Source organism: Phalaenopsis equestris, unplaced genomic scaffold, assembly GCF_001263595.1.
Source record: "Phalaenopsis equestris unplaced genomic scaffold, ASM126359v1 Scaffold000347, whole genome shotgun sequence".
NCBI classification, from domain to species: domain Eukaryota; kingdom Viridiplantae; phylum Streptophyta; class Magnoliopsida; order Asparagales; family Orchidaceae; genus Phalaenopsis; species Phalaenopsis equestris.
The window spans coordinates 1,488,151-1,501,598 of record NW_018164789.1 but is presented as its reverse complement, the minus strand read 5'-3'; the positions used below and the strand labels follow the sequence as shown (position 1 = coordinate 1,501,598).

Here is a 13,448-nt window from a genome sequence, read left to right as displayed (position 1 = left end):
TATATATATACTGAAATTTCATGCAGAATATTTCTAGTAATATGTTAATAGCATAAGGGACCGAGTAGAGCTTGAGCAGAGCAAGCGCCTAGACTTGACCAAAGGCACCGTAACTCCATGATCCAAGCCAAGTAGCACGAAGACTAGCTAAAAATTTTCTTTTCTTCTTTGCAAACATTTATGCGAACATGCTATTTAATTTTTTGATAAATTTCGATAAAAGATTTTTGCATGCCATAGAAAATCATTTTCATCAATTGTCTAATAAAACATGAAACAGTAATTGGAATTGCAAGAAATCAAGGGTTGCAAATTGCTGAAAAAGCACAGAACTAGAACCAAATTCATCACACGCCCCAGCATAGCATTCAAGCCTTAAAAGCTTGATGAGGCCTTCTAATAATTGAGCATAGTTTCCAACCTCAGAATATCAATAAAAAAAACGTTTGGGCAACCTCAATGCAAGTAAGCATGGCCTCGCTACTTTAGAAGCCCAACGTAACCTCCTAACGAGTGAACATACACTCTAAGCCTCAAAAACTGCACTTTGAATAAAGCCACTTTTGGGTGGTTGAGCATAACCTTTGGGCATCAAAAGCTCAATGTTATGCCCAATGTGACCTCCTAATAATCAAGCATACAATGGGCTTCAAAAATTCGTGCTCCAACCTCCCTCGAAGATTATGATTGAGAGAGTTCAAATTGAAGTTCTGGCTCAAATTTTGAAAAGATAGATGAAATAGATAAGACAACCAGATTTTCCCCTCATTTTGTAAGGCCTTTAAGATTTGGGGGTTTTGAGGTTTTCCAAAGACACAAGCCTCTATGGTTAATTAACTTCCCTTGATAACAAAAAAACACTTTTGATTAAAGCTAGCCATTAGAGTGTTGATCGCTCAATGTATGGTAGCAGTAATTAGAACTCTAAATTATGAAATTTATCACTGTAGGCTCAGAGCTAATGACGTGAAGAATGATTATGAATCCAATCAAGATCCCATAATTTTGTTGACCCATGGTCATAGGCCATGATCAACTTAGAAAAAGTAAGCAAAACACCATTTGAGTATACTTGACACAGACTATCCTGTGAACATAAAAAATAAGCAAATAATATTAGGAATCTTCGCAGCTAAGCAACCCAGGAATCCCGAATATAAGACAACAAGTAAACACCGAATGAGCTAAACTGTAAAGAGCATTATATGGCCTATAAATTTATAATACTAACAATCAAATAATCTTTCTACGTTTCCATATTATATTATCAAGCCATCTTTAAGGATAACAATATAAAAACCAAAAGTTTCAGAGAACAAACCTTATCAGGATTGTTTTTTGCAAGGGCTGACCCCACAGCACCTCCTAGTGATCTTCCAAAGACAATTATTTTTGACGTATCAATGTCACTTCTTTGGAAGAGATGATCCAATGCTGCCTGGCAACGGTAAAAAGAAAGAAAACCAAAATAGAACTTAAAAATCAAAGTATCAAGTTTCAAAACTGCAAAAGCGAAAAGATCAAAAGAAGAAACCTGAGCATCCATGATAATGCCATGCTGAGATGGATCACCATCGCTAGCTCCGTATCTTTATGAGTGGACATGTAAAAAATGATCTTGAGTACCAAACACCAGTAATAAGGATAAAGAAAAGGAAGATTTACATACATACCATTCAATTCCTATGCATTTACATATCAAAAACCTTAATTCCAGTTTATACATGTATTCAACCTTACCTATGTATAAAAAGGTATATTTCACTTTTCAAAGGTCAGTCGTATTTGCGATGTGATGGTATAAATGTTAGAAGTAAAGTTTGGGTGTTAGATGTGTAAATACAAAGGAAATAAGTGGTATGTATGTAAATGCCCCTAGAAAAAAACCACTCAACGGAACCATCTAAAAGCACGGAGATAGAAGCAGGGAGAAGGCATACCCTCGGTAAGATAGCAAAAAAACATTACATTGGAGCCTCTGAATCATGATGCGAACACATTCAAGACGATGAGCAATATCTATATGAGATAGTCAAGGTAGAAAACAGAACGCTGCACAGGGCAATACCAGATTAATAAATACCCTTCCCTCACACAAGCACACTTACACACTCAAAGAGACATGAAAAGAAGAAAAATCTCCAGGATACTGCCAGCATTTTCTTGGAAAAACAGAATAGTAGGACCTGCATAAGCAATGGCATCTTTGTAACAGAATGACAATGATGCAACCTAAAACATAAAGCAGAAGAAATAACTGAAACAGAATCAAAAGATTAAGATGGAAATGTTAAAAATAATCTTCATAAATTACAAGTTCCTCTTGTTTGAAAAAGAAAAAAGCTTTAAATGTGAAAAGTAGATGTCTTAAGTACCATTATTAGTATTATTTTAAATATTTGCGGTTAGCTTCATAATTTTTTTCTCCATTCCTCATGAGAGATACCTGAGATGTTATAGTATTTTGAGGATGCCTATAGGCATAAAATTCATGTCATATCAACTTTGGTCAACTTTTTATCTTCATAAAGCTTGCACAATAATTCCATATATTTGCTTTATTAGTGCATCTTTAGTCCTCAATTGTGTAAGCCCAATCCATTAAATTCCATTACTCGCTACCTTAGCTTGAATAGATGCTACTACAATTGTCCTCTGATATAATTATTTCTCATCATGAACACCAAGTTCTATGATGTATCTAACCTAAGATTCTCATTTCGTCCCTATTTTGGTTGCAAGTGATTTTTTCGTTGTGAGATACTAAGATCTATTAAAAAGCCAAAGAAAACAAATAAGTGTAATTTTAATCATAGCAAAAGCTAATACTGTCTACTCTGTCAGCCATTATCCTACTTAAATGCAGACTTCGCCTGTCATCATAAATTTGTTTAGCTCAGCACAACATCATGACATGTTTAAATTTTGATTCATGGCCCATGCCTTAAAAAAATGGCTGTTACTTGAACAAAGTTATGTTTCATATTCTACATACTGTCACTAATTGGATGGGAAAAAGAGTGAAGACCTTCAAAAAATGTTGTCAAGGTCTTGAATTCGAATCATAAATGACTCAACCAATTGTTTTATTTCTTTTAGTTTGTGTTCGCTAATATAAATGTGGTCATTCAAGATATATTATGTTAATAATGTTCTTCTATCTTTTCCTGAGGCCTGTCATTTTACATCATTACTCCGTTCCTATGGTTAAAAGGATTAAATAGTTAAATCCAATCTACCAACCCAAACATGATTGGAATCCTTGAGCCTTAGGCTAACTCAAATCGAAATTTAAAATAGGAAGCAAAACTAAGTTATATTTGGAGCAAGCGGTCCAGACGAAGACTTGCTAATGATGGTAAGTTTACAATGAAAAAGGATTCAAAATTAATTTAAAATTTATTCAGAGGTAAATTTCGCAATATACGCATGCTAACAAAAATGTAATGGTAGCATGTGTTCAACTATGACTTAATTATCAGTGCATATGCAAGTGCCTCATCGAGGTGGACTCATTTCAATATACAATTACTAATATATGTTTGATTTTCAAAGTTCTGATAATTGAATTCTCATATGATAGTACTTGGTAAGAGGGTCACCAGACGCATTATGCCACTGTGAACATAGAGTGGCATGATGCTAAGGGATAAGTCAAATTGTAAATAATCAAAAAAATAAAAGAGGAAGTCTTTGCAATGCTAAATATTTAATTATGTAAATGCATAATAGGATGGAATGGGGGAATAGAGCTAAAGTAACAAAGATAAATGCTTTTAGAAGTCCTTTATTAAACCTAACTTTAAAAAAAGAAGGTAAGGACAACAACAACAAGCCTTTATCCTACCAAGTGTGGTCGGCTACATGAATCTTTTTTCTCCTTTACATCCTATTGCGAGCATATTTTATAATAAATTAAGATACTTTTTTATACAATAAACCCAAGTCTTTTTAGATCTACCTCTATCTTTTTAACATAAATCAAATATAAAACATCTACCCTCCTAATCGGACCATGAGATGGTCGACGTTTAATGTGACCTAACCATATAAGACGACTCTCTCTATACTTGTCCGTCATTGGAGCTACACCACACTATCACGGATATATTCATTTCGCATTTTGTCTATAAGTGCTAATCCATGCATCCACTTAAGCATTCTCATTTCAGCAACACTTAACTTTGTTTTATGTTTCTCTTTTAAAGGCCAACCTTCGTATAAAATTTTCCTTTCAGTCTAAGTGGTACTTTTCTATCGCACAATAAGCCCAATGCATTCCTCCACTTCAACCAATCATCTTGGATTCCACTAATAACATCCCCATCTATATCACCATCACTTTAAATGATAGACCCAAAATATCAAAAACGTTCCATGAATTCACCCATAGTTACAACTTTGTCACTAGAGCTACTACTACTAAAATTACATTCCATGAATTCAGTTTTGGTTCTACTCAAACGAAAGGCCTTTAGACTCCAATGCAGACCTGCATAATTCAAGTTTATCCAAAACTCTTTCTCTCGTCTTATCCACAAGAATGATATCATTAGCAAAAAGCATACACCAAGGTACATCCTCCTTTAAATGTCCAATAAGAACATCCATAACTAAAACAAAAAAAATATGGGCATAAAACTAATCCCTAATGTGGTCTAACTGTAATAGGAAAATACTTGGTCAATCCTCCTTCTGTTCGAACACAAATATCAGCTCTAACATACATATCTTTAATGACTTAAATATAAGTCATATCGGCATCTTTCTTCTCTAGAACTCTCCAAATGACTTCTCTTGGAACCTTATCGTAAGCTTTTTCTAAATCTTTTTCTAATCGTAAGCTTTTTCTAAATCAATAAAAATTATATGTAAATCCTCCTCTTTGTAATTCTTCATCAAACTTCTCAATAAATTTGTAGCTTCCATTGTAGACTTGCCCGACATAAATCCATATGAATTATGACAAATCTTTATAACACGTCTTAAGTTATGTTCAATTACCCTCTCCCATAATTTTAAAATATGACGCATCAACTTAATTCACCTATGATTTGCACACTCCTGTGCATCCCCTTTTCTTAAAAATGAGAACCAAAATACTCTTCCTCCACTCCTCAGTCATCGTTTTTAGTTTGTAAAATAATATTAAAGAGTTTAGTAAGCCAAGAAACTCCAAATCTCCTAAATATTCCCAAATTTCAATTGGGATATCATCAGGTCCTGATTTTTTACCCTTGGTTTTCTTTAAAGCCTTCTCAACTTCATTTTTACTAATGAGACATAAAAATAAAATATTTTATCAATATTAACAATATTAAAATCATTAAAATCAATCATATTTTTAGAAACTTCATTGAAAATTTTATCAAAATAACTTACTCACCGATGTTGAATATTTTCCTTTAAGAAAAGCATGTCTTGATTTTCATTTTTAAAATACTTTACTTGAGTTAAATCTTTAAATTTCTTTTCTCTTTGTTTGGCTAGTTTATACATATATTTTTCACCCTATTTAGTATCTAATCAATTATAAATATGAAATGAAAATTTTTAACATCAAAAATTATTCTCTTGGACTCCCTATGGGCCCCTTATATTTTTTCCAATTTTCTAAGCTTTTACATTTAAACTAATTTTTATAACACAGCTTCTTATATTTTATCTTTTCTTACACATTAGTATTCTACTATCAACTACTTTTAATTATAGAAATTTTTCCTATTAATTCTCCAATTACATTTTTTATCACTTGTTTAATAGTGTTTGTTACTTTATCTCGCATAGAATTTGTTTATTCATGAACATCCCAAATCTTAAAATCTTAAAGTTCACTTATAAAATAATTTTATTTGTCTTTAGGTGTCCTCATCTAACTTTATGACAATGATTCCAAATATTTTTTATCTTACAACTCTTCATCTTAAAATTCAGAACTAATAACCAAAATTGGGTACTTAAATTCTCACTTGAAATCACCTTACAATCTATACATTCTCGAAGATTTCTTCTTCTCATAAAAAAAAATAAACTTGTGTTTTATTAGATCTATTCTTACAAGTAATAATATATTCATCTCTTTTCTTAAATAAAGTATTAGCAATAATAAAATTATATGTTAAATCAAAATCTAATATAGCTCTACCTTCTTCATTAATCACTCCAAATCGTAGCCACCATGAATATTTTAAAATCATTTATCACTCTACCAAAGTGTCATTTAAATCTCCTCCAATAAAAATTATTTCTTCAAGAATTCTTCTAAGTCATTACAATTTTTTTTCTTTAGAACTTATATCTAAACCTACTTGAGAAGCATAAACACTTATAACATTAAATATCTTAATATCAACATAATCTTAAGGGTTATAAATCTATCTACAATTCTATTAATTTTTACAACACTATCTTTCAAACTCTTATCTATAATTAAACCGACACTATTTTCAGTGCGACTCCTACTAGAATACCAATTTTTAAAATCTAAGCTACCAATCTCCTCAGTCTTATCTTTAACTCATTTATTGAATACATAAGAAATTTATCTTCCTATGAACAATAATATCAACTAATTCATTAATTTACCTGTGAGAATACCTATATTCTGCGATCCTATCATAATATTAGTTTCATGAACTAACCTCTTTACCGTATTCATCTGTAATGTGGGAATTCTTGCTTATTTGAACTTACACCCGGACACTGGTATAGCGGCCCTTGCATACTTTTCACTGTATTCAAGTCATACAACATATCACTTTCAGCGAACGTCCTAGAATTTACACAAGAATCTAAAGGATTCATGTCATAATTTTTCGATAAATTTTACACTGATTGTCGACTACCTAATGCAACCCTCTACTTTTCACCCGGGGCTTAAGACCCGACAATGACAGTGCTAAAAAAAATAAAGGCAAGGAGCGCTAATAAAATATCCATCTAGATAATTCAATACAATAAAATTGTCTAATATAACACATTTAAATTTCCTAGTACCAACGAGGTTAGAAACTGAAAACTTATCAGACTCCATATAATTGCAAACTAATAATAATAACTTCAATACTTAGCGTTAAAATGTGTTAGGCTGAGACCATGATTTTCGACAAATTTTATATTGATTGTCGACTACCTAATGCAACCCTCCACTTTTAACCTGGCTGGGGCTTAGGAGCCGACAATGACAATGTTAAAAAAAAAATAAAGGCAAGGAGCGCTAATAAAATATCCATCTAGATAAATCAATACAATAAAATTGTCTAATATAACACATTTAAATTTCCTAGTACCAACGAGGTTAGAAACTTAAAACTTATCAAACTCCATATAATTGCAGTAATAATAATAACTTCAATACTTAGCGTTAAAATGTGCTAGGTTGAGACCATGGATACCTAGCTCCCAAGAAAATACAAGTAAGACTTTTTTTTATCAGCAACTAACATAACCAAAGGCTGATTAAATATTTTGAAAATAGAATTTCTTCTACAAAGATTGAATTTCTGGCTGCCATCATAACCTATCAATATCCATACAAGATGTCTAAGCACTTACTTAATAAGCAACATTAGTAGCTGACAGCCTCCTCACATGAATCAGTGGTCCCCTATTCTGTTATATTTTTATCTCTGTATAACTAATTAACATTCCCATTATCAACTATTGTACGGGAGATTTTCTTTCTAACTAACCTCACCTATATAACCTCATCTACTATACACACTTTCACCGTGAGTTAAAGTCATATACCGAAGCTTGCCTGTTTTCTGTAATGGCACTTTTCTGAGTGCATCAAATATGCTTTTCTGCATGGTATCCCTCTATGGAGTTCTCAGATTTTCAGACTTTTTAAAGCAAACAGATTCGAAAATTTTACCAATCGTACAACTATCTATCCACCACTTTCCTCCCCAGCCACCACAAGCACCCAACTTCATCGTGATACTCGCTCTACCTGGAAATTCATAGTCCAAAACATTGTTGCAGCCCATATACCATCATATCTCAGTCCATTCTACCACATGTGATAAGTCTGGACTCTATTGCAGCAATTTGGTCCACTCTGCACAAGAGACAACAATCTACCAACCACTCTCATGTTATACAACTCAGAAAAGAGTTGCATAATATCACCATGAAGAACAATTCAATGACCAAATACCTAACGGAAATCAAATCCTTGCTAGATAGCAGCAGGAAAAAGCAAATGTTGATCATGAGGAAGTTATATTGTATACCTTGAATGGTCTACCCCCTTCCTACAACTCATTCACAAGGATCCTAACAGTTTAGAAGAACTATACTATTTGCTATGCAATGAAACAATCCATCAACAAACCATAACAGCCAAAGAGCAAACAACTACTCAATTTGCTCCACTCTATAAAAGGAAGAGATGGAAAACAATTTTCTAGAGGAAGAGGAAAGACATTCTCATCAGCTCAACAGACAAAACACAAATCAGCAACAATTTGTCAAAGATGTCGAAAATCAACTCACACAGCTTTCAATTGATGGCATAGATCAAACCTTTCCTACATACCCAGTTCTATCAAACAAACACCCATAGACCTTTTAGCCAACTCCAGCTCCACCCCATCTGAATGGATACTCGATAGTGATGCTACATCACACCTCACACCTAATTATGCAAATCTGAAACAGACCAGCACATATACAGGAGCTGAACAAGTGGTAGTAGGAAATGGAGAGGCACTGCCATCTCAAATACTGGACAGGGCATTTTACCAACTCTGAACCGTAAGCTTGTTCTTAGCTGCCATCTACATTTACCAAATTTTCCCATAAATTACTTTTTGTCCATAATTCGCTAATTGACACCTGCTGCATTTCTTTTGACAACAATGGTTATCACATAAAAGACATAACCAGAATCAAACAATCCTCAACGGCCGAAGCAGCCAAGGGGTGTATCCTATTCACACTCATTCAGCCCTTCATCATCGTCTCCAACAACCTGCCAACTGGCAACAGCATCTGGGTTATCCACATCTTGAAATTCTCAAAGCATCTCTCCAAAGCTCAAACATCTCTAAACATACAAAGTTCAGCTGCTGCTTGTACTGCCTATCTTTCTGCCAAAAGTCAAAAATTGCATCTACCTATGTCTCTTTGTAGGAGTACTAAACATTTCCACTTGTTGCATTCTAAAATTTGGGGTTCTGCCCCTATTATGTCACTGTATGGTCACAAACATTATATACTATCTGTTGACAATTATTCTCATTTTTCATGGTTGTTCCCTATGAAAACTAAAACTAAATCTATCTCCAAATTTAAACAACTACATAAATTAATACAAAATCAGTTTAATACATCACTAAAAACTATAACTGATGGTGGAGGAGAATTTACCTAATATGCTTTCACTTCAAAACTCAACACTCATGTCATTCAACACCAACAAAGTTGTCCCTAAAGATAAGAACAAAATATTGTAGCCGAGAGAAAACATCAACATATTATTGAAAAAGCTCGCATTCTTCTCTTAACAGCCTTTCATCCACATCAATTCTGGGTTGATGCCACTCAAAAAGTTGTCTATCTAATAAACAGGTTGCCCTCCAAAAAATACAGATCATTAGTCACCATTTCAGTTACTCTATAACAAAATCCCAACAACCTCTCACTTGAGTATTTGAAACGTCATGCTACCCTATGCAACATCATACACTCACTACAAAGCTATCATCTAAAGCTCTTCCTTGCAATTTTCTTGGCTATTCCACACAACACAATGGCTACAGATGTTACAACCCCTCAGCCCAAAAACAAGTCATAGACAAACATGTTATTTTTTATGAGACACTTTCCATATCACTTTCCTATCACATCTCCTCTTCCCATTCCTACAACCACATACACACCTTCATTGCTCCTTCTACCTATAATATCAAACAATAAAACCAGCCAAAACATCCCACACAATCTTCAAATACCTACAGTTCTACCATCTAAGACCACCTCCAATCCAACAACTACTCCACAACAAATGTGCACACCTCCCCAACCTGTAACTGTCCCTCAAATCTCAAGACATCCCAACAAAACCAGATTCCAAACTGATCACCTGTATGCAAAAATAATTCTTAATCCGCATCTTCCAACATCATCAGCAATATACCCAATTAACCAATTACATACAATCAAGCCATGAAATTCCCTCACTGGAAGAAAACTATGCTTCAAGAATACTCAGCACTTATATTTCAAGACACTAGGGATGTGGTTCCTCCTCCATCTAATCATCCTAACATAAGTCGTAAGAGGATTTACAAGACCAACCTGCCTTCGGATGGATCCATTGATAAGCACAGAGCATGGTTAGTAGCTCAAGGGTTCAAATAAAAGTATGGCATTAACTATCAAGAAACTTTTAGCCCATTTGCCAAGATGCCAACCATCAGATTAATGCTCATAGCTGATCTAAATAATCATTGGCCAATTCCACAACTAGATGTGTCCAATGCTTTCTTACATGCCACATTAGATGATGAAATTTACATGACACAACCTCAGGGCTTCCAAGATTCTCAAGCAATCTCACTTTGTGTGTGGATTGAAGAAGGCACTTTTTGGACTAAAGCAAGGCCCTAAACTACGGTACTCCACTTTCTCCTATCTCAAACAGCAGGGTTTCAATCTCAGCCAACCAGATCCCTCACTCTTAATTTATCACAAAGTTAATACTCACATTTTCTTACTAGTATATGTAGATGACATATTGGTCACAGGAAACAGTTCAGAAGCTATAATTGCCCTCATTACTAAGCTACACAATAGATTTCACATAAAAGAACTGGGGCGGCTCTCTACTTTACTGGGAATCCAGTTTCATCATTCAGAACAAGGAATTCACTTGAGCAAACACCATACATCCAGGATCTCCTGACTCAAAACTGGTTTTCAGAATTGCAAATCAGCAACTACCCCTTGTCCCACCAAGCTCACAGATGATGTTTCCCAACAACAATCACCTTCAGATTCTACAAAGTTCAAAAGCATTTCTGGCTCTCTAAAATATTTGACTGTCAAAAGTCCTAGTATAGCATATGCAATTAATCAGGTATGTCAGCATATGCAAGCTCCCACAGCAGGCCATTTTCAGCTCATCAAACGGATACTAAGGTGTCTCAAAAGTCCCTTGGAATTCAGTTCACACCGGGATCCACAATCTTCACTCCTACTCAGATTCAAATTTAGCAGGCGGTCCGGTCACTAGAAGATACATCAGGGCATTGCACGCTTTTGGCTAACAATCTAATATCATGGAAAGTTCAAAAACAACCTACAGTGCCCAGGTTTTCAACTAAAGCAGCATACTAGGCGTTATGCTTAACAATTACAAAAATTATTTGACTTCAGAGACTAGCAACAAATTTTCAGAAAAATATCACAACACCCACCACTATCCACTGTGATAATATATCAGCAAGTGCCTTAGCTAACAATCCCATCTTCCATGGTCGCACCAAACAAATAGAGGTGGATCACCACTTCATTCCGGATCAGATCGAAGCCAAAGTTATGACAGTCCAACATAATTCTATGCAGCATCAATTGGCAGACATCTTCACAAAAGCTCTCCCCATCAGCACATTTCTACATCTAAGAGACAAACTTACCATCCAACTCTAGAATACTAAGTTAGAGGGGCCATGACAACCTCCTCAAATGAATCAGTGATCCCCTATTATGTTATTTCTTTATATATGCATAACCAATTACAATTCCCAATATGAATTACTACTGTACGAGAGATTCTCTACCTAACCTCACCTATATGACCTCATCCTCTACTGTACACTCTTTGAGTGAAATTATATACTGAAGCTTGCCTGTTTTCTGTAATGGCGCTATTCTGAGTCCATCAAATCTTTTTCCTCAGTAGTAACTAAATATATATAAAAAAAACTAATATTATTACATAAAAGCAGCGAAAGATTAGCAAATTGTCATGTTAAGCGTCTTCAACAACTAACACATGGAGCAATCCACCATATCTTCAAGTTAGCCAGCAGCACGATCATTACAAATACCCGAAAACCAAATTCATTAAATCAGCATCAAAGGTCATAATTAATTTGAAATTTTAATAATAAACGATTTCATCACATCCTTCGAAAAAATCCCATCCGGTAACATTAATTAATTAACGGCATACACCAAAACCCTAACTTAGAAAAGTAAATCAGAAGGTAATTCGATCATTAAACCAAACCAGTTCAAAATCCATAACAGCCAAACGAAACCAACCCAGATCAAGCAAAGATACCGAATTTCTACATCTGAACAGCGGAGAACAAAAGTGCGCGAACCTGTGCAGTCGGCAAAGATCTTGATGAACCACCCATGGAGGCGAACGCCATCAGCAGAGTGAAGCCAGACATCCTCGTAGGCAAGCCGTAGCCGAGCAGGGGTGATGGCGTAGGACTTACTTAGCCCCGGAAGCACCGGAACATACACCAGCCGCTCCTGGAACGCCACAAGCAAAGCCAAAGCCGCCGCCGCTACTACACCCACCAGGTAAACAAACGCGTACAAATACGAAACCATACCTCTATTTCCTTCTTCTCTCTAAATATGTTCAGATTTCACGGCTGTTTCCTCTCTCTGGCCGGTGGAGAGGTTCGTCGGACGGTTGGTGGGAGGAAGCAAAGTGCGAGGGGAGCTAGCGCCGGCAGGATGCACGTGCGGCTCGTGGGCCGCTCGCATCGGCCGAATCTATTCCGAGAAGAGCTTTGGTTTGCTCGTTGGCGGTCCCTAAATTGGGAAACAAGCCAGATTTTCAGTGCAAGGTCTTCTTCTTTTAGTGATTGGAGTGTTGCAGTAAGGGAAGATGGAAACAAATCGAATGCTTTTATGTGAGGAGTTCTTAATTCTAATAAGTCGCAGGTGGTGGGGCCTGGAGAGGCCCGTTTTGTGCCAGACAGGACGATATACGGATGATTTTGACTTGGGAGTTTTTTCTATTTTTTTTGCTCTACATGAAGCTCACATTGAAGATGTTTCAATAAGAAGTGTGATAAAGGATTTTACTTGACCAAATCCAATCTTATTTTGACTTTTTTTATTTTTTTTTAAATCTATATATTTTGAGAATTATTTATTTATGTATTCTTCAAACTTGATGTTATACTATTCATTGTGATATAATTGTATGATTATTTTTGTGACTATATAATTGTTTGTCAAGCATGTTTAAGATATAATGTTAGTTGAATGATAAATACGATCAACCTTAGTTTTTTAATTTTACGTATTTATATTTGTCGAACTCAAATTTTTTCATGAATCACACCTAAGGGATGAAGCGTGAGAATCGGAAAGAAATATACAGATGGATGAAAGAGGATTGAGTGTTTTAGTATATATGATATCAACAACCTATATTATATTTAATTTTTCTCTTTTTATAGAGGCTTATA

General features: G+C 34.9%; 1 protein-coding gene across 1 annotated transcript in view; it reads right to left on the bottom strand.

The window, feature by feature from the left end:
- Nucleotides 1-12,921, bottom strand: part of LOC110026061 (protein bem46-like) — a 16,770-nt gene extending 3,849 nt beyond the window's left edge. The window contains exons 1-5 of the mRNA XM_020726837.1: nucleotides 12,339-12,921; nucleotides 2,151-2,186; nucleotides 1,941-2,019; nucleotides 1,535-1,589; nucleotides 1,322-1,438 (exon numbers count right to left, since the gene is read on the bottom strand). Of these exons, the coding sequence (XP_020582496.1) occupies nucleotides 1,322-1,438; nucleotides 1,535-1,589; nucleotides 1,941-2,019; nucleotides 2,151-2,186; nucleotides 12,339-12,576 (525 nt within the window). The 5' untranslated portion in view covers nucleotides 12,577-12,921. The remainder of the gene's footprint in view (nucleotides 1-1,321; nucleotides 1,439-1,534; nucleotides 1,590-1,940; nucleotides 2,020-2,150; nucleotides 2,187-12,338) is intronic.
- Between the last annotated feature and the right edge of the window lie 527 nt (nucleotides 12,922-13,448).